Source organism: Trematomus bernacchii, unplaced genomic scaffold (assembly GCF_902827165.1).
Source record: "Trematomus bernacchii unplaced genomic scaffold, fTreBer1.1, whole genome shotgun sequence".
Taxonomy (NCBI): Eukaryota; Metazoa; Chordata; class Actinopteri; order Perciformes; family Nototheniidae; genus Trematomus; species Trematomus bernacchii.
Genome location: NW_022987547.1, coordinates 6,855,007 through 6,879,630, shown reverse-complemented (window position 1 = coordinate 6,879,630; position 24,624 = coordinate 6,855,007). Strand labels below are relative to the sequence as shown.

The window sequence follows — 24,624 nt, the reverse complement described above, 5'->3', positions numbered from 1 at the left end:
TTTTGTATGACCTTTGTGAAAGTGTGTGTTTTGAGAGGTGGAGGACTTAGGTAAGTCTAGGGTACCCTGTACACTTCTCATCACGTAGATAACTAATGTTAAGACACACTAGGTTAGCGGATTGTTGCCACCCCTGTATTCTGTTTTTGTCCAATTCTGAGTAGTTTAGTTAGTGAGGGTTTTTGTTTTAGTTTTGGTTTCAAAGGATAGATGTAGAGATAGGCCTGGTTTTCTTATGCTTGTTTCTTTTGTTTGGCACAATCCTTCGACTCCTCCTCCTCCTCACACACAGAGTATTTCTGTTCATTTTCTGTTCAGTTCTAGGTTTACAACAATAAACCTTTTGTCAACCTTTACGCTGACTCTCATTTTATTGGTTGTTGTGTGTTATTGTCTCCAGGTCCCCTAGACCTTAGTGGGGACGTAACACAAATGGGGGAATGTGCTCTCACGGGAATGTGAGAGCAGACAGGTGTCCGTGCTTGACTTTATCAACCTTGTGCGGGAATGGCAGGGGCAGAAACACAAAAGTCACACACACACACACACACACACACACACACAGACAGAAGGCCCAGACAAGTGCACAGGACCTACAATTTCCACACTCTTGTTAGCCCCGGGTCCAGTCTGTAATGTACCCTGTATGTAATGTAAATGTGTAGGGGGAGGTACAGTGGGTGGTCATTGAAAATGTGTTCTGATATATGTTCTTCACAGAAAATGAGCCAAGGCCATTGAGTGTGAGTTTAAAAAAAATATTGATATCATTTTTCTTTAGCTAAATAATGAAAACGGGTCCCACAGACCCGAATACCATACTAGGGTTAAACCATCTTCTTCCAACATGTCAGGCCATTATAGTCTAATGAGCCGCTGTAGCTGAGCGGCTGTCTTTAAAGGAAGATGTTGTGAGGGAGTTTGCACCGGGGTCAAAGCACAAGAAGGAAGAAACATTCCCCGTGCCTCCCACATCGCTGCAGCACTGCGTGCACTAACCTGTGGCCTTTACTGCACACATCCCATGTCTAAGAATAACCAGGTCAGAGAATAATGACTTGGCTGGACTGTTGGTGTATAAACAAGGAGTGTTATCTCCCTAAAGGATCTGTTTGAGAGGATCACGCTGGGTGGAAATGTTTGTCAAATTCTCCAGGTGGTCGTCCTGTTTTCATGCAGTGTTACATTAACGGAGATAAATCAACAAAAGCCTTTAGCATTATGACTCTGTGTCACAATAACAAATACTTCAAGAAAAAGTTGTGCCATTAAAAGCTCCATTTCAGAGCTACGTGTTAAAATATTGATGTACTAACATGTGAGCAACATTTGAATATTGTTGCACTTTCTATGCAAATCAGTTCAGTTGAAAAATGACAATGCATTATGTCCTATCAAGCTAAAACAATACAGTGTATGTGCGTGCGTGCGTGCATTTCTAACTTTTGAGTGATGCAGTGTAATTTTTCAACTGAACAGATTTGGATAAAAAAGTTCATTTCAACCTGCAACAACATACATTATTACTGCAATAAATCATTCCTCCATTTCGGTGTTATTGAGGCAGGAAAACAGGCTCTTTAGTACATTTGCAGTTTTAAGCTTGTGATTATCTCACAGGATGTTTTTTCAGCAGATGGAGTTAGATGGTACAGTTTCAATACTTTCTGAGCATATAGTAAACTCAGTGTGCTGGTAGTTCAGATGATCTGTATGACTGACCGCTCTGGGTTACCAACTAAATGGTCGAGTCTAGATTCTAATTAACATTATCAAAACTTTTGGGAGATGGCTAAGGTTAGAGATAGACCTCACATCTTCAAGGTTAAGGTAGTCTTTTTAAGAGTTTTCACAAAATGTAGGAAATCAATGGGTACCATCAGGGCGCTATACTAAATGGACTCATACAGCACTATATATTTAGCACTATAACTATATATAGTACAATGAGCACATTTGAACTTTATTTCTTCTTTTATATAAATATCTTTGTTCTTTTATTTTATTCATTTATTTTTGGGACATTTTACAATCATTTCTTATGTAATCATTCATATCTTTATTGTATTTGATTGTTTTATTGCACATCCTCACTTTAACTTCTTATGCTTGTATATCTGTAATACATTTTTTAATTTTTTTTATTTTATTCGTGTAATTCGTGTAAAAAAACTGTCACAAACCCCACTTTCACCTGGGATTAATAAAATATTGGACCTGGTGAGCCTGATTCTGAACTCCTGTTTCGAAAGTGAAGAACTTTGAACCTGTTTTGAGGTTTTAATCAACTCTATAATCGTTTTGGAGGCTGAACGTTGTGGTTATCACAGCTGTACTTGCTGTAATTAAATTGCACTGGAAAATAAACGTTGTTACTCCCCACTGCTGCCCATTGTTTATGTCTGACAAACAGCACAGACGTGATGTAGTGGAATCACTTAATGTCTGCAGGGTGTTTGGGAGCAGGATCCTGTGCTATCCGACACTCCTCGTTTCTGTGGAGGGACGATCGGATCGAGACGGATGGCCTCGGGCTCTCCCCCTGCGAACATGAAAATGCCTCGCTAGCAGAGCAGCTACAAGTCAGCAGGATGTTGATATTATTCTACCCTCGACAGGTCCATACAGGGCACTGCTCTCATGCACACACTGGATTAAAATGCTGACATGGAAACCAGCTGCCGAAAAATCCCACAGTCATCAGAATATCTGTAATGCGTCCCTTACTAACTTTCAGGGTTGTACGCCCAATCAATGAATGATATGTGTGTATACAAAAATGTATAGTCAAAACTGTATTTATTTATTTAAATCAGAACATAAAGGAATTATGCTATTATCCTATTATGCTTTTGTGGGTTTCCCCTTCTTGTAGTAGTGTGTTATATAGGATTGTGTGCATGTAAATGGTCTGCAAAGGCTAAAATCCCAAAGTTCCCTCCAGAGGGAGTCTTTTAAAGCACTTTATGAACATTGAAGCATGTCAACATGTCACAGTAAAGGCTCAAAATACAAATATGAACCTGAACATTAGCAGAATATATCCTCTTTTAATATTGTATATGTTTTGATAGATTTATGTTTAGATTCAATATTATGTTTAGATTATGACTAATGTCATTAGTGCATCAATCATTTGGATCCAATAATACAATACAATCTAAAATGGAGCATTCTGCCTAATAAGTACTGTAACCTTTGGCATTGTAAGTACATTTTTGACGTTTACACACTTTTGTTGGTAAAATCCTCCATCACTGATATTTTACGTCTTAGTTTTCATTCTTTTTTAAACTGCCTCTTCCTTATAATGTGATTTGTAGTTTGCAGATGTGCCAGCAATTGTTTAACTTCTTCAATCAGACCTACATTGAGCAGCAGATTGCTTTTCTTTTGAAAGCATGCACACTCCATCTAGTGGCCCCTGTCAGCAGCACAGAGCTCCACGAGGGGCATGCCTGGACAGGAAGCAGCTGCATGTGTTTTATAAAGTGAAACTTAGTTCTTTATTCATCTGCACTGACACATGTCTGGCCTCTGAAGACTCAGAAGAAGTATTATGCAAGTATTTCAAGGAAATGTGATAACTATGTTTCCTGGAATCATGATTAGTTTTTTTTTGGCATAAAGTCAACACACATTGCTGAGACTTTGCAAAAAGTTTGTTGTTGATTTTCGCCATCAAATTAACATAAATATTTACAGAGAAGTTATGTTAAATTTATGATAATTTGGATTAAAAAAAAACAAGTTTACATTTGTTTGTTCATGTGTATTACTGTATATATGTGTGGGAGAGAGTGTGAGGTCATTTGAGGAGTTATCATTCATCTCTTTGGGGCTTTTATTGCTCATGTTTCGCAATCCTGGAGAAATTTAAGTGTTGTACTCTCCCGCAGGCAGGCCAATACATTTTGTTTCAATTTCGCATCTGGTTCTTATCGCAAAGTTTAGTTTGGAAAGTCATCTGACGGTAAACCGTGCGGGGGATCCTAAATAATCCCATAAAAGGTGTCATCTTCATTTGTTTTTCCCCAGGGTAAATATTTGTTATTTCCATGAAACCTTGGCCTTCCTCTGAAACTGCATCACTAGAAGCAGATGAGTGGATGGTTTAGATCATACTCCTGCTGAGTTGTGAAATCGGGAGGCATTGTGAGAGCAAAGCACAGATGCTAATGCAGAGTGTGGGAAGAAAATGAATTTTAAAGAGTGCATGTTCACTCAATATGTCAAAACGTGTCAGGCGTGTATTCAGCTGACATGCTCCGGTGGTCCATTCATCAGAACATGCATAAATGATAAAGCCAACTGCCAAATATTCTCTGGTAACAACTTCTAATGTAATATGTGCTGCGTTTCCCATGTTTATAAATACTTGTTGAACATTTTGGAGGTTTTGACTGATCAGACAAAGGCACAATGAAGAAATGAACTCTGGGATGTAATATGGAACATTTCTCATTCATTCTTTTTCTTTTTATCAACTGTAATGTTCCCTGTCCACTCCAAAATGATGTACTGTATAGGCAGGTTGACAAGAAATCTCTGTGCTCATCTTAAGTTTGAGTAAAACACATAAACATACAATGATTTTGAGACAAACTAACTTGTTTTATGTGAAAACCTTAAGCTTCCAGTGCCCATAGTGTACACTGAGAATAGACAATTTAAAGAAAAGTAGAAGAAACCTCTTGCTTTTGAACATTTCTCTCACTTTTGTCACATAGAAAAAAAACATTAAATGTGTTGTGTTACACACTATCCCTGTTTGATCTCTCAGGTGCTCCCGATCTGCTCCAGGCTCCACTTCTGCTCAGGTGTTGCTGATCTAAACTGATCACTGACACAAAAGAAAGGCCGGAGGGGAAATCAGTCTCTCTCTGGTTTTGCTGCGAGACACTGCAGTGCGAAATCATCCTTAGTTTACGATTTTTCTCTTTATTTTGTCCTCATGTCCTTTTGTTGTTTCTTTTATGCATGGAGGATCTGGGAGTCCAGTTTTTGTGGCTTTATTTCTTAGTTTAGTCTATGCATTTGCCTTTTAGTTTGGGTGTGGGGAAGGTCATACAGCCCATGGTGAGGCTGGCCAGGCTTGCTCAATCTCTCTGTTATTTTTAGCCAGTCCTCCAGATGCAGATTTCATTCAAATTAAATGTTATAAATAAGAGTATTTTTTGTAAACTCTCTCACATTTGGCATCTCAAATATATGTTTCAGGACACAAACTGAGCTACAAATGTGTTATGGTGTCTTGTGGCTGCAAGTGATGTAGAACAAACGTTCATTTTTTTGTGAAGCCTGAAGGGAAGTTGAAACGGCTGAAAAAACAAATGTGTAGAAAAAAAGAGGAACTAGGGTTGATACAAATACAACACCCACTCTTAAAATAGTAAACCCTCTAAGGGGTTGCACTTGCACCCTCAAAACAAAGCTACTAACAGCTGGAGAGAGTATTCTGCATTTGTTTTAAATTTAAAAAGGTCCAACAACAATCACGCCGATTGTTTCCCATCGAGCATATCATGTCTATAAGGTTTGACATATTTCAGTATCATACAGAGTTGATCCAAAAGCTTGGTTCAACAACTCAAGAGAGAGAAGTCATGTTGTGCTCATAGCAGCAAATATTACAGCTATCAAAAACAACAGCAAGGTATTTATTTAAGAAACAGTGTCCCAGTTACTACAGATTATTCGCTGACTGTTTTCATTGGATGTACTTTCTAAAGAAATAGTCCCTGTGAAAACTGTTGGCAGTGAGCTCTGTGGATTATCTGAAGAAATGGGGACAATTCTTCTGGAAGAACGAAACATACAGTATTGCTGTTGATTTTGTTTCCAATGAAGGACAAACATAATTTAAATCTGTCATTATATTTGTTTGGCAGAAATGTAAGAGCTGAATAAAACCCAAGTATCTGCATCGCTTGACGCCATGCACTGGAGGTAGGTGAAAATATGTAATTTGAACTGAAATTAACATCACTGATATGTTGTCTGCACTTTTCAACTGTGAGAAAGAGTTTGCACACTCCCATCCTCCAAAACAACTTTGATGTTTGAACACTGCCTGTGGAAGAACATTTAGGCCAAGCAAAGCTCTGAAGTGTGTCGCTGGTGGCCCGGGGGCTTCCACAGATCTTTTAATGTGGTTGTATGAAATAAAATCAACATGGTATAGGGTCAGTGTTTGATGTACTAGAAGTGGCAGAGAGAGTTTAAAGAGGCTGAAGCCAAATACTGTATTAGCATCATTACGATTCCTCGCATCCACCTTGAATGTACTTTTCCAGCTCCTGCTGCAACAGCGGCATAACTAATAAAGTGTGTGTAAATTCAGCTGCATTATACAGAGAGAGCATCATGAGCCTTCCTCCCCAGCGGCTCACTCATGTCTGATGATAATAGTAATGATGTGCAGGCTATCTGCTGCCCCCTGCGGGCTCACAGTGGTACCGGCCATGTGATGGAGGAAGAAAACCCCTCTAATCTCCTTACTGCAGCCTGGCGTGCACCGTCCAAAGCACGCACAAACACACAGGCGCAATGTGGTGGCAAACGAGATTGTAGACGCATTTAGTTTTGGTTTCAAAACAAACCAAAATAACACACAATATGTGGTGAGGATAATCTCATAGGTTCTGCTTCTTGCAATTGAAGTGAAAACATGGAGGGTATAAAAAAAAAACTTGATTTAAAAGAAAAACAATGTTTTGCAAATAAATCAATAGTGTGGAATATTTGAGCGATTTAAAAACAAACTTGATTCCAGAATTTGATTAAGGTATGATGCAGCCTTAGTTCTTTTTTAAATATAGTGTTGTTGAGGGGGGAACTAATTCATTAGAATAAACCGATGCTGTGAAAATAGCATGATGCGTCTGTCAGGCTCACACACATGCGCCTGTTCGCTCTGCCCGCCCACTCCGGTGATGTGCTGCAGCTGATTGGCTGCTAAACATACAAGCGGCTGTGTGCGCGCTGTGATTGGCTGCGGCTCTCCTGGCCATTACGTTATGCTTACTCCACACACACAGGCAGTTTGAGAGAGGGAAGACGTAATGGTTTGATTCCCTGTGCACTTGCAATGGTCGTCGTTCTGACATTACTCGGCAAATTCTTTAACCGGGAGGTTAAATGAAGGTACGTGATTCAGCTGCAGGTTGTTTTACGCTCTGGACCCTCTTACGATGCAGATTTAAGGTTGATTTACGCACGATGCTGCACCGAGAGGCAGGGAATACCTTCAGCGTAATGCCAATTAAATGTGTTTGTGTGCACTTAATGTAATTACATCCACAGGCTTGCGTTTAAATGCAGCATCCACTGTTTTGGTTCAACTTGACAGCATGACATCTTCTCGCCGGTGCCCTTCTCTTTCAGTAAGATTTTTTTATTTATTTCCCCGGCTAGCTTGCAAGCCTTCTCCTGCAGTCTTCTGGATAAACAGGAGGTACAGTGTGTAGCCTTTTTAACGAGCTCGCTGTGACCCCAGTTTGATAGTTCAATGGACTAAAGCCTCTGGAGCGACGTCCATTCATGGTCAGGCTGTTAATCCGGTCTAATGAGATAGAGACTGCGGCCAGAGAGAGGGGCAGTGCAGGGATGTTTGGAGATGTCTCGGTGTGCAGAGGGACAGATTCTCCTCTCAGATCCGAGTCAGGAGCCTCCTTCCTCTCTGTGGAGTGTGTGTGTTTGCTGCAGCACAGGAGAGGGAAAGGTGATGATGCTGTCTGGCAGCTCAGGAAGGATAATGATGAAGATGATGGCGATGATGTCATTGGCGCTGGTGGCGCGGCAGGTTTGTAGTGACAGTCACTGTGAGAGTTGAGGTGAAGGCATGAAGACTGCTGCTGCTACCACCATCACCATCATCATCACCATCATCATCATCATCATAATAATCATCATCATCTTCAGTGTTGTACACAATATGAAGAGCAGGCTAATCACTTGTTATTGCAGTTAACCTGTGCTGATTGAATGCCTCATATTTATCTCTCCATCAATGAAGACTTGTGGATAATGTCCCCATTTTGCAAATAAAAACCTCTCTTATTGCAAAGTAAATAAGTAAATGTACTCCCATTTATACTTGTAATTCGTACAAAAGGCTTCTAATCTGGCTGGCTACTAAAAACATTTACAAAACTCCCATAGTTGCATCCTATTATTCATTTTTTTATTAATTTGATTTTACATGTACAACTTACAGGGAGATCTTACAATCTAATGCAGTGGAGAGAATAAACATGATAGCGGTATCTGACGCTTCAATGATTTGCTGCAATCGCAAAAGTATCTTTGATTACACACAATGCAACAATAATGTAACACTGAATGGACACAGTCTTCACAATGAATGATTACATTTTCATTCTGCAAATACCTCAACACTTATGTATGTCTCAACGCAGTAGGTCAAGTACTTCAGTATTGTTTTTTTACATTATTGTTAAAGACAAGGGTGCTTAACTCCAGCAGACAGCGTCCCTGTGTCCCAGGGAAACAAACTGGACGTGATGTTTTATGGACTAATCTGGTTTAAATTGAAAAGCAGCTTTTCTGCCCATGTTGAACAGACTTGTTGTTGGCTGAATTGTGTAAGCATACATCTCAAAGCGGGACGGACCACGGTGTTATCAATGTCAATTTAATCAGGGATAGACCTATAACTTATATATACGATTATATATGTTGTATTTAAAACCCTCTTAGCGTTTCATTTTCCATCCATCGTGGCTGCAAATACTCTGATGAATTCATAAGATGTAACACTAATGTAGCACAGTGGATCATGATTATTCCAAATGAGACTAAACTCCTTTAGGGCGGACTGCTAAAGTAGGTGAAGAAGTGTAAAGAGTCCAGGGGGCAAGGCAGATTTCTGGTGTTGTAAAATAGTCCAATCAGGTTTTGTTATTGCAGGATGATATCCACAGCAGTTCTATATCTGTTTGTATTTCTGCACCACATTTTTTCTCGGGGCTAAATCCTCCGCTAGTCCTCCCCTGCATTTGGAGCAAATCGGTTATTTTGCAGACACAAATCCAAACTTGGCTGCAGCAGCCTGACTTTCTGTGCATATCTCTCCAGACTTCATTGGATCAGCAGGCTGCAGCAGACTTCACTGAATATCATTTTGAGTGATGGCTCTTTTAGTGTTAGAATTATAGTGCTGCTTTTTGGGGAGCCTTATTTTGGGGGGTAAGGAAGGGAGGGAGGACACTGTGCACCTTTCTATGTGCAAAAATATGACATCAATGCAGTCTAATATTGTCAAATTCTAACAGCCATCGTATAGCATTCCATAACTAAGTCATAGAAAGGGAGGCCCCTCTCATCATTATTAGAAAAATAACAAAAGACAGTCATTAATACGATTATTTTTTATTGGTGGCATTACCCTCCAGTCTTAACACCGATGGAGCTGAATTAACTTTTCACAGTAGGAGTGACATTTCCAGATGGAAAAGATTCACTGCGAGAGAGAGAGGAAATTAAATGCCCGAGAGAGAGACAGTGGATGATGGAAAGATAGTGGTAATGACTCTAAAATGTTCCATAGTGCACAGTTGTTGGCACTGAATATTGCTTTTCGAGTATCAGTGGCAATATTAGATTTACAGGATTTATTTTCAGGAATTTAACGAAGTACCTTAATTATTAGGTGTTTCATTCATTGGATTAACCAAAAATGTTCCTATATATAAATAATCATGACAATGAAATTAGTATGAGGGATGATTGAGGCTACATATCCCATAATGTAATTATAAAGCATATTTTATTAACGCCACTGCCTGCTAAATCCTTTATTCATCAAAGGACTCAACTCCAGTTTTAATGCAGGCTTCCTGTTAAAAAATGTAAGTCTCAAGCCAAAAGTGAAATAACAGCATCAGCCGAAATGACCCCAATGACATCATCAGGGGTGTTTTGTCTCAAGAAACCTCCCCTAGAGCCACAAAACATTTCTTACAACTATTGAACAGGCTGTGTAGGACTCCTTGCAATGAGTAAACTAACCTTCATGTGTAAAAACGGTGGAGTACGTTGAAAACCTAAACATTTTAAATTGCATTATGTATTTGGTCCCAAGCGTCCTTGGGTTTATGAAAGGTGCTATAAACATTTAAGTTATTCTTTTTTGTATTCTCATTTGTTCAATCAACTACAAACTTTTCAGCAGCAAATAACTCAAACGTCACTTGATGTTGTTTTCTCTGCTTATGAGTCAGACTGGTTTTAGTTTGAGTTTAACACCTGTGTATCATCACGCTTCATCAAGGCTCCTGTGTCAAACAGTTACACTTGTCTGTGTCAATCCAATTTGAGATTTTGATCCTGAAAAACTCATTTTATGAGGCGAGATCACGGCCTGAATATTGCTTATTCTTCTCAGTTTTTGGCTTTTTCTATTTGAATACATACCCTTCTTGTTGCCTCCCCCCCTCCGTCATTTTGTTTGTTTGTGCACACTGGAGCTGGATTGTTATTTGATGTTGAGGATGGAGCAGCAGTGTGATGAAGTACCTCAAGTGTCACTCAAAAAGGGTCCAAAGGTGATTGAAATCCGAGAGGTAAATCTTACTCCTATTGTAGCTGCAGAGAACTATAAATGCTACATATAAAAACAAAACAATGTGTGACATTGTGGCTCCTTGTTTGTTGTTTGTTTCGGGACTCCCTGTCTGCAGAGCTTACGGTGTGCTAATTGAAGTGACACAGGGAAGTCGTGCTGCTGGCTTAGATGCAGAGAACACTCATGATTGCACGGTCAGACTGCAGCGGCTCCTCGTCCCGGAGAAAGCACTAAATATCTCTTTTAGTGGCTTCACTCAGGGAGGCTGTATCTAACTTGGGAGACTTTTTAGCAGCTGAACACCAGGTCAAGTTTACGCCATGGACAAACAAATAAAGATGTTTTAATGCATCATGGTTTTATTGTGCACATAAAAATTGCAGAGTTTATCAGGATAAAGTGAAATGTGGTAGATTCAACTAAGGACAATACGCGTGAAACCAAATATTCTCAAAAAAGTAGTGCCGACACATTACAGAAAATTAAAAATCCCAATATTGATAATATGTCTAACCTTTAAAGTGACTTTTTGAGCAGTAATGCCAACATTCACTTCTTCCTGCTTCTTAAATATTCCAGGGTTTAGGACTATTGGTCAGACTGAACAGCTATTTTAATGTCTGTTGATAAAAGTGACAGTCCATCCAACGAAACATGGTTCATTTACAGTTTAATAACTCTTGTACCCTTTCAAATATCCATCCTGGCTGTTTTGCTGCCGAAGGGGCTTCCTCCTCCTTGCCGTGACTCCACATGTGCTTCGTTACTCAGATTACATAACGAACCCCACAGCAGATGGGTGAAGTCAGATCACAAGTTGGAGCGAAGCGCTGCCTTAAGAAGCGCCGTGGCAGGACCCTATGAATTCAATTGTTTTTCCGCATAGAGCCGGGAACCACAGAGGGCTTACATTATGCTCATGTCAGCTATTGATTCTGCAGGCCGGGGAACAACAGAAGATATATTCTCTCCTCGCTGCCCGCCCCCTCCCTCCTCCTCTCATCAGTATGCTCCAAGGAGCCGTGGCTCGCATCACGCCATCTTTGCTCCCTGTGTCTGGCCCTTCTTGTGGTCAGCAAGCACATCCGAAGCACTTTAACTGAGCAGGCTGAGCACACTGACTGACAGCTGGTTCGCATGTTTCCTCAGGACACACAGGCAGCATTTGACCCTCACAAGTTATTTGTTTACACATCCTCTGCTTCTGTGTGGATTATTTTTCTATCTATCCTATTGAGCAAATGTACGCAGTGACTGGGAAATGTAATCCGCAGCTCTTTGGAGATTGTCATTAATAGGAGCTTTTAGAGTCTAATCATCACTAACCTCAAAGACTGTTACAAAGCACTCTCAATAATGTGCTCTAATAATCCATCTCAAAGTTCTGTGATGGATGTCTCTAAAAGTTTGGAATGTGAACTTATGTGTGTGTGTTTGTGTGTTTGTGTGTGTGCTCTGCAGGCAGGGGCATCGTCCATGTGGGCGTCATGCTGTGGGCTGCTGAACGAGGTGATGGGTACGGGCACGGTGCGGGCGCAGCAGCCGGGGTTCGGAGCCGGGGCCGGGCCCTTCCGCTTCGCCCCCAGCGCTGGGTACTCCACCTATCCCCCCACCGCCTCAGGGAGCGCCGGACAGCTGTGCAAAGCCTGCGGACTGGCCTTCTCCGTCTTCAGACGCAAGGTGAGCGGAAGAGAAGACATGCCAGGGGGGGTTGTGTGGTATCAGATGATAGCGGTTTCACACGGTAAGATGTGATGTTGGTTGAAGGCAAGGTTCAGAATATAATATTGAAAGACCCACCAGTGCATGTTTCAGCCTTTTTTTAATACAAACCTTATTCACTGTACATTTTCCAAAAGAAAACGTTATGTTTGACTGGATGATTTCACCTCATTCATTTTTCAAACTAAACCTGCTCGAGTAATCCTTCTGTCAACCTTTAGTCAGCCTTTTTCTGAATTATGTAATCATTGCGTGCAGTTGTGAGCAGGGACTCTCACTCGAGGTGCATTCAAGAAAACACTGACATTCATAATTGCTAAGTCACTTTTTGTACAGAGAACTTTTAAATGCAATTCAATGCAATGGTCGGCAGCCTTACAAGTCAGACCGGTCGCACACAAAAAAAGGATCTGAATAAATCCAAGCATGTTCCTTTAGGAAAAGGCACCATTTATATTCATAGTGGCATTTGCAGAGTCTGTGCACAGCTGAACATGTCAGAGTTTAATGGCAGAGTGTATCTGTCTGGCAGTCACACACACTGAGACGCTGATGAAAAGCTGCAGCTTCCTGTCGGCACCGCTTCAAATTCGCTCCATCGTCATCTTCACACCAGTTGCCTTTCTGATGGCAGGTCGACACACACACACACACACACACACACACACACACACACACTGTAGTGTAAGCAGGATATTGTGAAAGAGTAACGTGACGGGGGGGATTTAAAGCACATGATTGAAGAAAAAGTGTCCGTTGCAATGCAAATGTGCTTCTGGTGGACCAGAGCACATTTGTTCACCAGTGATAAGAAAATGTTTACAGCCGTGGCTGACCTGCTTTCTGCCCATTTGAAGTGTCAATCTACTCTGCTGCACTGTATCAGGAGACGGTGTGAAGCCTGTAAAATGTCAAACATCACTAGGAGCTTTCCCAGAAAATAACTGAGCCCATGCTGCCATTTCAGATGGGACTTAGTTTTGTGGGCCATGGGGACACATTCAAAGATAGCAGACTCTCTAGGAAATACATAATTAACAATATGGCTGTTTGGAGATATGATTGAAATCATTAATATAAATCAGATTTTTTGGGGAGATATTTATTCGGATCGTAATAAAAAAAATGCCCATCATGATTTCCCAAAGTACATTGCTAGTTTTATATAAATAAATCAGAAAGGAGAAAATCCTCACATTTCAGAAGCTTTAGTATGATAGCTTAAAGAATTAAACATTATTGATTCATTTTCTGCTACATGACTGGACTATTGGTTAATCAATCTGTCGTTTTCGCACTTGTATCAATATGTCAGTATATTCTCAAAAGAAGCATATAACAAGTCGATACATAAGAACCATCTTTGTTCACCTGTTGCAACCCGTTGGACAAAAGTGAACTCTCTACACCTCAGTCATTCATATAGTTTGTAACTACAGTTGGATTAAAATAATGAACTGAACAAATACAAATGAAGTCGTTATACCACTGAATCAGATCTGATCTTGAACAATCACCAAGCCATGCTCAACACATTCTGCAAGTAAAACCTGTGTTGTTGATTATTGTGGTGTTACTATCATGAGCAGAAGGAGCAGCTTCAGTTTTCACTGACAGTTTCATCATTTGGCCCATTTTTCACAGCTCAAATCAGTGAACTAGTTTTGAGTAGATGGTTAATTTATTAATCAAAAGTGACATGGAGAATAAATACTTGAATATGCTAACAGAACTCAGACATCAAGGCCTATTTAGAAATGATAAAAAAACAGTTTCTGAAACCATTTGTGTTGCAAAGAAGAAAAAGTTGATCACATCTTGCTGTCTTTGCCTCTCCCTCTGCTGGGAAAATACTGAATGTACTCTTCCAATATCAGAGTACACATGATAACAAAGGCCCTACGTAGCTGTGTACACGACAGGATGTATGATTACCTGCGTCAGGACACACTGTTTGAGGCATATGAGAGCTATGTGACAACGATTAACATGATGATACAGCCTCTATGGAGATAGACATATGACAAGCATGATCATTTCTGACGTGGGTCTTAGCTAATCTAAACTAAACATTGTATACTGCTTTGAACCGGTATTCCTGCATCGTGTGACCGTGTAACACCCTCTCTTGTATAAAAGCATGTGAAGGACACTGTTCAGGAAATAGTTGTACCAAATGCTCTGTATGTGATGACCACCTCCATTCTTTCAAGGATAATAAATACATGTATCCTGATATTGAAGCTCAAGCCGGTGACGAGTGATATTTTTCGGTGTCTTTGGCTCTTTTCTGCTGTAACAATATAAATGTCCCCTCTGTGGGACTAATAAAGGTATTCTGATACGATACGATAATACTTTATTGGTCAGATCAAGTCTGAACATTTGAATTGCATCACAGGGTTGACCAACAATCTTTGAGCATATTTTTAAGAGGTGGAGCAGTTGATTCTGATTCTGATTTTCTAACACCCTCCAACAGCACATCTGCTGTGACTGCAAGAAGAGTTTCTGCGCCCTGTGCTCGGTGCTGCAGGAGGAGCTGCGCTGCTGCTCCACCTGCCACCTGCTCCGCAGCACCGCCTTCCAGAGGCCGCGGCTCATGCAGCTCCGCGTCAAAGACCTACGGCAGTACCTGCTGCTGCGCAACATCTCCACAGACACCTGCAGGGAGAAGGAGGACCTGGTGGACCTGGTGCTGTGTCATCAGGGGACGAGAGAAACCCCCACACCGGTGGAGGGAGAGGACGAGGAGGACGACGACGAGGAGGAGGAGGAGGAAGACGAGGAGGACACGCATGAGGACGACGCAGAGGAGGATGAGGAGGAAGACGAAGGGGAGGAGGACACAGACAGTCTGCACTCGCTCCCCCACTCGCGCCCCGCCTCCCCCCCCTCCGCCACGCGCTCCGCCTCCGAACAGTCGGCCCTCTCCGCCTCTCAGGGAGACGTCCTCAGCCCCAGTGACAGCTCAGGGACCAGCCAGGTGAGAGACTGAGGCTCAGTGTGTGTCTGCATATAGAGACAACACTGTGCAGACACACACACACACACTCACACACACACTCACACGCTCCCTTGTTATCTAATTTGCATACGCCAAACTTCCTTCACATCTGTCCTCATTCTATCCAAGATAATTAATTTCAAAGGTGAAATCTGCTTATTTACATGTGTCAGTGTGAAGTCAGGAGAAGACTTCTTCCTTTTGACTGCCTGACAAACAAATGCCCTCTTTCCTTAGAAGTTGTTTCATTCATTTTGTTTAACACTTTATTGTGCTTGCTTTTTGCTATCTTCTTCGTTTGTATGGTCTTGAGGTGCTTTGCTCGGAATGGAGTTTTTTTTACTCAACATTCCAGTAGATTTCTTTCCCACATTAATATTATACAAGCTCAGATTTACTGAGATGCTATAATGTGTGTGTGTGTGTGTGTGTGTGTGTGTGTGTGTGTGTGTGTGTGTGTGTGTGTGTGGTGTGTGTGTGTGTGTGTGTGTGGTGTGTGTGTGTGTGGTGTGTGTGTGTGTGTGTGTGTGTGTGTGTGTGTGTGTGTGTGTGTGTGGTGTGTGTGTGTGTGTGTGTGTGTGTGTGTGTGTGTGTGTGTGTGTGTGTGTGTGTGTGTGTGTGTGTGTGTGTGTGTGTGTGTGTGGTGTGTGTGTGTGTGTGTGTGTGTGTGTGTGTGTGTGTGTGTGTGTGTGTGTGTGTGTGTGTGTGTGTGTGTGTGTGTTGTGTGTGTGTGTGTGTGTGTGTGTGTGTTGTGTGTGTGTGGTGTGTGTGCTGTGTGTGGGTGTGTTGTGTGTGTGTGTGTGTTGTGTGTGTGTGTGTGTGTGTGTGTGTGTGTGTGTGTGTGTGTGTGTGTGTGTGTGTGTGTGTGTGTGTGTGTGTGTGTGTGTGTGTGTGTGTGTCGCGATGCAGCTTAAGCCCTTTGCTTTTTTTAGGTCTTGTACACAGGCTGAGTCTGTTATGTAACGGGTGCACAGGTTCAGAACTCCCCACAGCTGCATCACAAACACTACAGTACATCCTCTTATCCCTTATAGATCATCTCTTCCTCCTTCTCCTAGTTTGTGATAGACTTTCAGATTCTTGTGGGTTATTCATGTTTATAGCCCAAGATACATAAGTGTGAAAATCACTGCCAACCATCTCTTCTACAAGGAAGCAAAAATATGTATATCAATTGACTTGTTAGTATTTATTGAAACACAAAATCAATCGGCAAATTGCCTAAGGTCTTCTAGATTTTAAACTGAAGTATGAATATTAAATTATCCTAATTACCATACTTGGATTCATAGTGTTTGCATTAAAGACTATGTTTAAACCAATGCAACCAAAACAAAGATTTGCAATGTTTTTTTTGTTTTTTTTAACTCCTTCATCATTCTCTTAAAACGCTTTTACTTTTCCAATGTAAACCCTAATCAACCAGATTACTGGAAAGGGACACGTTTAATATAATTTAATTTGAAATAAGATATTATAAACTGTATTTGTCTATATTTATTTAAACAGCTTTTTAAAACTGACATTAATTTAGTGTGTATGACACATGTTAATGCAAATGGTAAAAAACTAATCACGTGATATCTAGTTATGGTGCTGTTTTTAGTATGAAGTCAGTTTTTCTTGTTTTTAAGTATTTCGCTGTAAACTACTGCAATAAAAGGAAGAAATCTGGCTCATCTATTTACACCCGGGTGAATATAATAATCCATGCTATTTACACCCGGGTGAATATAGTAAATCATGCTATTTACACCCGGGTGAATATAGTAAACCATGCTATTTCCACTCGGGTGAATATAGTGAACCATGCTATTTCCACCCGGGTGAATATAGTAAACCATGCTATTTCCACCCGGGTGAATAAAGTAAACCATGCTATTTCCACTCGGGTGAATAAAGTAAACCATGCTATTTCCACTCAGGTGAATAAAGTAAACCATGCTATTTCCACTCGGGTGAATATAGTAAACCATGCTATTTACACCCGGGTGAATATAGTAAACCATGCTATTTACACCCGGGTGAATATAGTAAACCATGCTATTTCCACTCGGGTGAATATAGTTAACCATGCTATTTCCACTCGGGTGAATATAGTAAACCATGCTATTTCCACTCGGGTGAATAAAGTAAACCATGCTATTTCCACTCGGGTGAATAAAGTAATCCATGCTATTTACACCCGGGTGAATATAGTAAACCATGCTATTTACACCCGGGTGAATATAGTAAACCATGCTATTTCCACTCGGGTGAATAAAGTAAACCATGCTATTTCCACTCAGGTGAATAAAGTAAACCATGCTATTTCCACTCGGGTGAATATAGTAAACCATGCTATTTACACCCGGGTGAATATAGTAAACCATGCTATTTACACCCGGGTGAATATAGTAAACCATGCTATTTCCACTCGGGTGAATATAGTTAACCATGCTATTTCCACTCGGGTGAATAAAGTAAACCATGCTATTTCCACTCGGGTGAATAAAGTAATCCATGCTATTTCCACTCGGGTGAATATAGTAAACCATGCTATTTCCACTCGGTGAATAAAGTTAACCATGCTATTTACACCCGGGTGAATATAGTGAACCATGCTATTTCCACTCGGGTGAATAAAGTAAACCATGCTATTTCCACTCGGGTGAATAAAGTAAACCATGCTATTTCCACTCGGGTGAATAAAGTAAACTATGCTATTTCCACTCGGGTGAATATAGTAAACCATGCTATTTCCACTCGGGTGAATATAGTAAACCATGCTATTTCCACTCGGGTGAATATAGTAAACCATGCTATTTCCACTCGGGTGAATAAAGTAAACCATGCTATTTCCACTCGGGTGAATATAGTGAACCATGCTATTTCCACTCGGGTGAATATAGTAAACCATGCTATTTCCACTCGGGTGAATAAAGTAAACCATGCTATTTCCACTCGGGTGAATATAGTAAACCATGCTATTTCCACTCGGGTGAATATAGTTAACCATGCTATTTCCACTCGGGTGAATATAGTAAACCATGCTATTTGCCCGCGTTAATTTAGTAAACCATGCTATTTGCCCGGGTGAACATAATAATCCATGCTATTTCCTACCGGGTGAATATAGTGAACCATGCTATTTTCACCTGGATAAATATAGTATGAATGCCTCTGACCAGTGCCTAAAGAGTTTGGATACTGTGTATCATTGTGCATTACGTTTTGTTACTGGATATGGATATCGTGTACACCACTGTACTTTGTATGCTGCTGCCAAATGGCCATCTTTGTCTGCACGCAGACTTTCCCATTATTTGGGTTGTGCATATAAATCTCTCCTTGGGCTGGTTCCCTCTTATCTGTGCAAATATATGTGTATAAAACAAAATCTATATGGCCTACGCTCTGTTGATATTATACAGATGTTGGTTCCCACAGTTAGAACAGTACTAGGGAAAAAAGCTTTTAAATATGCTGCCCCTTCTGCCTGGAATAATGTACAGAAGGAGCTGAAACTGTCAGATTTGATCACTATGGGGGAGTTCCAGTCTTTTTTAAAGGACAGAGAACCAAATAATCTTGGTCGATGTGATTGCTCTTATATCCCCTAATTGAAGTCATTTTAAAATTGTGCCAGTTTTATGCTTCATAACTGTTTCTTTTATTTGCATATTGACTGGATAATGTGCCATTTCATTTGTGTTTTACGACAGCTGTATTCGTCTGCCTGTATTGTTTGTGTTTATTTGTTGTAACATTGTTCATGCTGCCCTCTTGGTAATCTCCATGAGATGTTTAACCTGTATAAAGGACATATATAGTGAACCTTTGTTGTTGCACCCGGGAGACAATAGTAAACCATGCTATTCGTGTAAATAGCCAAATACATAGCTATTTTCGCCCGGGTGCAAATAGACACCCCGATATTTTAACGCACATTGAACGTCCCTCAAAATGTATTTGTCTTAAAATAACCCGTTTAGCAGCTTGTGCAGCCATGACAGAAATATGTGCTGTCTGAGTGCTTTCTAGTACTTCCACATGTTTGAAATGCTGAATTAGATCTAACATCGAGTCAAAGAGTCTGTGCACAGAGGCTTTGCTCTTCACTCGTGTCGGCTGCTGCTGGTGTTCATGTCTCTGAGGAGTCTAGCCTGAGTAAAAGCATTGAAGCACCATGACGCTGACGGATACATTATTAACTCATGTTCATCCGACGAAGATGATTGGTGTTCTGGAATGTGCCCAAGCAGAGAGACACAAAGGTTTTTACGGTACAGAAACAGTCTGCACTGCAGCGTGATGTCACACATTTACAGCTCATTTCAGCCCTTCACATGCTCTCTTTTGTCAAGCTGATAAACGAATAAAGAGACGATATCTTCCCTTCAAAGCTCAAAAATGACTGAGATAACACAGAGCTATACACTCACGCCAAACAGTGTCTGCACTATTCTGTAGCTCCATTTACTCTCCTTTCATCTGGCAAATTCAACCCCTCCACCCTCAAAGAGAATAATGAGCCACAGTCAGCGTTTAAAAATCTTTACTCCTTCATTAGATATTGAAACGGTTGCAATTTAAAGAATTAGATAGTGAAGAGCTGTGAAGTTGTTTTTTATCATAGCATTGATAGACGACGTATCGAGCTATAAGAAAGTTGAATGAAGTTTAGGATTTCAATGTAATCATTCTGGTAATGAGACAAACAAATATGTGTCTATTTGAGTATTTGACTTCTTGCTGTTTAGCTGACTTACATTGCATTTAGGAGGTTCTTAACTTATTCTTATTCTTCTAAACATATTTTAAACTACACAATTCAATATCATATTTTTAAATTCGACTTTGACACGTGCTGTGTGCTTTTTTTTTTCAAACAGCATTTGTTTTGAGTCGAGTGATTTCATATGTGGGCATTACCTTGAATTAACTTTCTACTTTCTACTCAAACAGGAACAAGAGGATACTCCAACAGCATCTCTTTTGAACCTGGAGCCCACTGAAACTTTAATGGAGGTACAACACTTGTTTCTTTGCACATTTCCCGTACTACATAGTGTTAACAGTAGGATGTAGTATAGTATATAGATTTCTTTAGACTGACAAGGCTTTCAGGTAGTGCTGACTGTTATTGACCGCAGCTCTGATCCCTCGTGGATTGCAGGTCAGTCCGGCGACACAGAGGAGGATCAGGGCCTCGCTGTCTGATCTGGACAATGAAGAGGCGATAGAAAACCTCTCCGTGCGCCAGCTCAAAGAGATTCTCGCCAGGAACTTTGTCAATTACTCCGGCTGCTGCGAGAAGTGGGAGCTGCTGGAGCGAGTGCATCGACTCTACAGAGAAAATGAGCATAACAGGAAATCCAGTAAGCATTTGACTTTTCCTCTTTTTGCATCTAAAATAACACATTGTGACCTTCAATGTTTTGTATGATAAAAACAATACCGAACACTATTTATCTCTTTCTTTCAGTGGAAAATGTGAGCTTAACACCTAACACATGTGCAGGTAAATATCGTTTTTTGATTATCATATTTCCATTGTTTAGACTGACAATGCTTTATAGTGAACACTAATGTTACCGTATTAAATCGACATGCAAGTGCAGTAAGCTCCCTCCTGTGATGTGATTTCAGTGATGGAAAACAACATTGTTTTAAGTTAAAGGCTTAATCGAATGTTTCCTGGACTAATATTTCTTTATTACTGTCTATTCTTATCTATAAAGTGGTTGCATATCCTCCACCTCTCTGCAACAGTGGAGTTGGAGGTAAGATGTTTTTATAAAAAGCCACATTACCTTTTCCATCTCTTCCATGAACACTAACCGTGCATTCATCATCTCATAGCAGTAAAGGCATGCTGCATCATTTGTACCCACTCGATCCTTTATATCCCCCTGCATATTATCACATTATGGTCATTTAAGTCATTTTCTCCTGCCTGATTCAGTTTCTCCACATCCAGTCACTCGTGTTTCTTTTTTTTAGAGGGCATCCTCTCATCCCGTCATTAATGCACCGTCTAAGAGCTTTTACTTCTCAATGAGCCATCATGTGACTTCAGTAGCAGCATGTCTCCTTCAGGTGTAATTACATTATTGAGCTTCATAGAGGCTCTTTTGTTGACATAAGAGGTTGAGGATCATATTAGCCCACTTGATATTCAGACATTAAGGGACAGCAGGCAGCTTCATTGATGTTTTACCGTCGTACAAGATGAGAGCAGGAGCCAGATATAGGCCACTGAGCTCTCAGACAGCAATCAGACATTTAAAGGGGACTTATTATGCTATGGGGTTTTCCCTTTCTTGTAGTGTTTCATATATTTTGTGCATGTAAATGGTTTGCAAAGGCTAAAATCCCTGTGTTCCCTCCCATCTGAAATCCCTCCATTGGATCCTTTGCTTACTTTTTAAATAATGACATCACTTTGAAACACTGGCACTTCTATCGACTAGCGCTCCAACACATTGTACTTCATAGGCTAAAGGGCGGGACATCTCTAGGCGGTTGACCAATCACAACAGAGCTGGCCAACTAACCAATCAGAACCATCATAATAGGGCCCCTTTGGTAACTTTAAACCGGTGCACTGATATCATTCTCTGTTCTGATTGCTTGGTTTGTAAAAGTAACATGTCAGTTATTTTAAACATTTAACATAGTGGTCCCATCCACCTTATTGGAGGACAAATATATTATCCTAAGTAAGTCACCTAATTTAGTTTTCCATTTGTCCATGACCACCCCTCTACCATTAATATCTCACTTTGTTTGTGCAGTTACATTTTCCACTGCATGATTATGTGTTTCAACATGTTTAAAACATTACATTTCAATTTTATCCTGAGGAAGTTGAACATAAATATACATTTGTTTGTATAACTACAATCCCACAATAGGCCTTACTGAAATAACACTGTGCGTAACTTCAGTGGATCAGATCAGTCAGTTTTCAACGTAACTACCTTAATTGTTAAACTAACCGAGTTGTAACACCACCAGTGGTTTGGATTATTTTACAGCGAAGCCTAACACGTTCAAGGTGTGCACAAAGCAAGGGCACTTTTTCATAACAGTTATGTTTGGAACATTTTTTTTACTAACCAACTATGATACTAAATAACAGCTACAAACCTGCTGCAGTACAGGGATACATAAGAGAGGAACTGCTGCTGATAAAAAAAACAGTGATAAATCATGTTTATATTCATACTGCAGCAGCTTAACTTAGGTGTTGTTATACTTTACACCATCTGTATTTCTCAGTTTGACGACCCTGCAGAGACCCATTGTAACTGAAGAATAACTGTTTTCCATCCACAGATGGTGTCAAAGCTCAGCTGGCGGCTGATGATAACTTGTGTCGCATCTGCATGGACGCCATCATCGACTGCGTGCTGCTGGAATGTGGTCACATGGTAACCTGCACCAAATGTGGAAAGAGGATGAGCGAGTGCCCCATCTGCAGGCAGTATGTAGTGCGGGCCGTGCACGTCTTCAAGTCTTAAAACTCTGTGTGTGAGCGTCGGAGCAGCCCTCAGGCGTGCACGTGCCAGAGCCCTGAATTTCTCCCTGAGGATGAACTGCTGTGCATGACGCCTCGCAGGGCCTAAAGCTGCACGGGCGCCGGCAACTCCCCGGTGTTTGAAACCAGACTGGTGCCTCTGGCCTTCCACAGTTTGTTTTTCCCCTCTTTACTAACTCATGTTCCAGACCCACTTCTCCTCCTGGTGGACCGTCATCAGCTGCACCGGGACACTCACTCTTTCTCTCTTTGGTCTGTTAAACACACAGTAGAATCACGTTCTGCTCTCTATTGGCTGTTGTTAGATTTTACTCACAGGAGAGGAGAGAAAGGGGAGGAGAGGAGGGGGTCCCACAGATACTTGAAGCGGATCGGATTGTTGTGTGCGGTGAAGAGGAGCAGAAAAATGTAAGATCCCAGGGTTAGAGTCAATATGGTTTACACAGTCATGCCACATGACACCATGTTATCTCCCTCAGTGTTCTTTTAGGATGTGCAATATCAGAAATGTGTATTTATTAATCCGAGCACCAGGTCATCTCGTCTCACACACAGGAGGGTGTAAGGTGCCAAACGTCATGCCTTTTTGATCGATATATGTTTAGGATTTCACAGTTGATGCGTTGCATCGCCAGCAAGCTTGGTGTGATAGTTTACTCTGTTTTTTCTCAAATGAAATTTAGGAAAAAAAGGGTGTAATAGTAAACATTTGAACACTTTGCTGTGTGAAGGATGTGATTGTTATCTAAAAGTGCACAAGTGCACAAACTCGAACGGAAAATAAACTCTTCTTGGTCACACCACAGGCTGCACTACATTCCTGTTACATGGCTTGAGCTTATTGGTAATTCAACTTATTTCAAAACAGCAGTTTGACAAAAAATATGAACTCAAGACTCGCTTTTTACTAGGTTTTCAAATTTCACGGGCTTCATCAGCAGTAAAAGGTCAGCATCCGTGATCTTAGGTCCATGACAGGAGATCCTGTGAATTGCCTCGTCCTTCTCCTGAGGAAGACCATGTGCTAATAAAAAGCTAATAGGTTAGCCTTGAGTGAAAGACTTCGTTTGTACTATTTTAATCTAGGAATCATCCCTCTTTACATTTAAATAACTGCCACCAAGCAATACCATTTAGTTTCCGAGTCTACCAAGTGTCTTTTCTTTGTGTTGTCCGTTGACATGTGGAAATCCTAGGTAGGTGACAGGTGCTATTTCCTCTTTTCTGAGTGTGACATCAACAAACCCTTTGTCATGTTGTCGAGGCGTCCCTCCAAATATCCATCACACAGTGAGAAGTAGAGGAAGCTTGGTTTACTTTAACCTGTTATGCAAAAGAAACATTTTGTTTTCTTGTCATGAGATCCATTTGACTCAGATGTCACTAAAATATCTGTGTGTACAGTATGCCTGTGGTACGTTTTTAAAAAATAAATAAAAAAGCTGTTAAGTGAATCGCATAGGTAGCTTATATTGTTGTTTACTTATAAGTCATTAAATGTATATTTTTCCATTCACTTGGGAGACAACATGATTTTAAAGTTATATTAAGATTAAATCTACCTTTCTTCAGAATGTATCTACTGGTTTTGGTCAGACGGTTCCTCATTTATCTGATCGTGTTACACTCACCATTAAAGTCGCGTCTGCCAAGGTCGCGCTTTCTAGCACTTTTTGTCGTCGTCTGCTTCAGATCTGAACTCTGACACATGTACTGTAACCAACGCTGTAACTGTACGTCTGTCTGTCGATGCTGCTGATTCTCAAAGATGTCATTCATGGG

The 24,624-nt window shown here is 40.7% G+C and overlaps 1 protein-coding gene across 2 annotated transcripts; it reads left to right on the top strand.

Annotated features, from left to right (window-relative positions):
* The first annotated feature begins 7,010 nt into the window (after positions 1–7,010).
* On the top strand, positions 7,011–24,512 carry rnf34b (ring finger protein 34b). Of its 2 annotated transcripts, XM_034123547.1 has the most exons (8): positions 7,011–7,146; positions 12,050–12,268; positions 14,793–15,296; positions 20,265–20,327; positions 20,476–20,677; positions 20,785–20,820; positions 21,041–21,082; positions 22,641–24,512. In XM_034123547.1, exons 1-8 carry the CDS (start codon positions 7,141–7,143, stop codon positions 22,823–22,825), a joined length of 1,257 nt encoding a protein of 418 aa, XP_033979438.1. In that variant the 5' UTR covers positions 7,011–7,140; the 3' UTR covers positions 22,826–24,512. The 2 variants fall into 2 exon arrangements, with proteins under 2 accessions (XP_033979438.1, XP_033979439.1); XM_034123548.1 differs by lacking the exon at positions 21,041–21,082.
* Positions 24,513–24,624: the final 112 nt, after the last annotated feature.

What these genes read in the sequence shown, in the direction of transcription:
- rnf34b (XM_034123547.1), top strand. An exon ending in ACAGCTCAGGGACCAGCCAG is followed by an intron (nt 15,297 to 20,264) that starts GTGAGAGACTGA and finishes CTACTCAAACAG; the next exon opens with GAACAAGAGGATACTCCAAC. An exon ending in TGAGCATAACAGGAAATCCA is followed by an intron (nt 20,678 to 20,784) that starts GTAAGCATTTGA and finishes TCTTTCTTTCAG; the next exon opens with TGGAAAATGTGAGCTTAACA.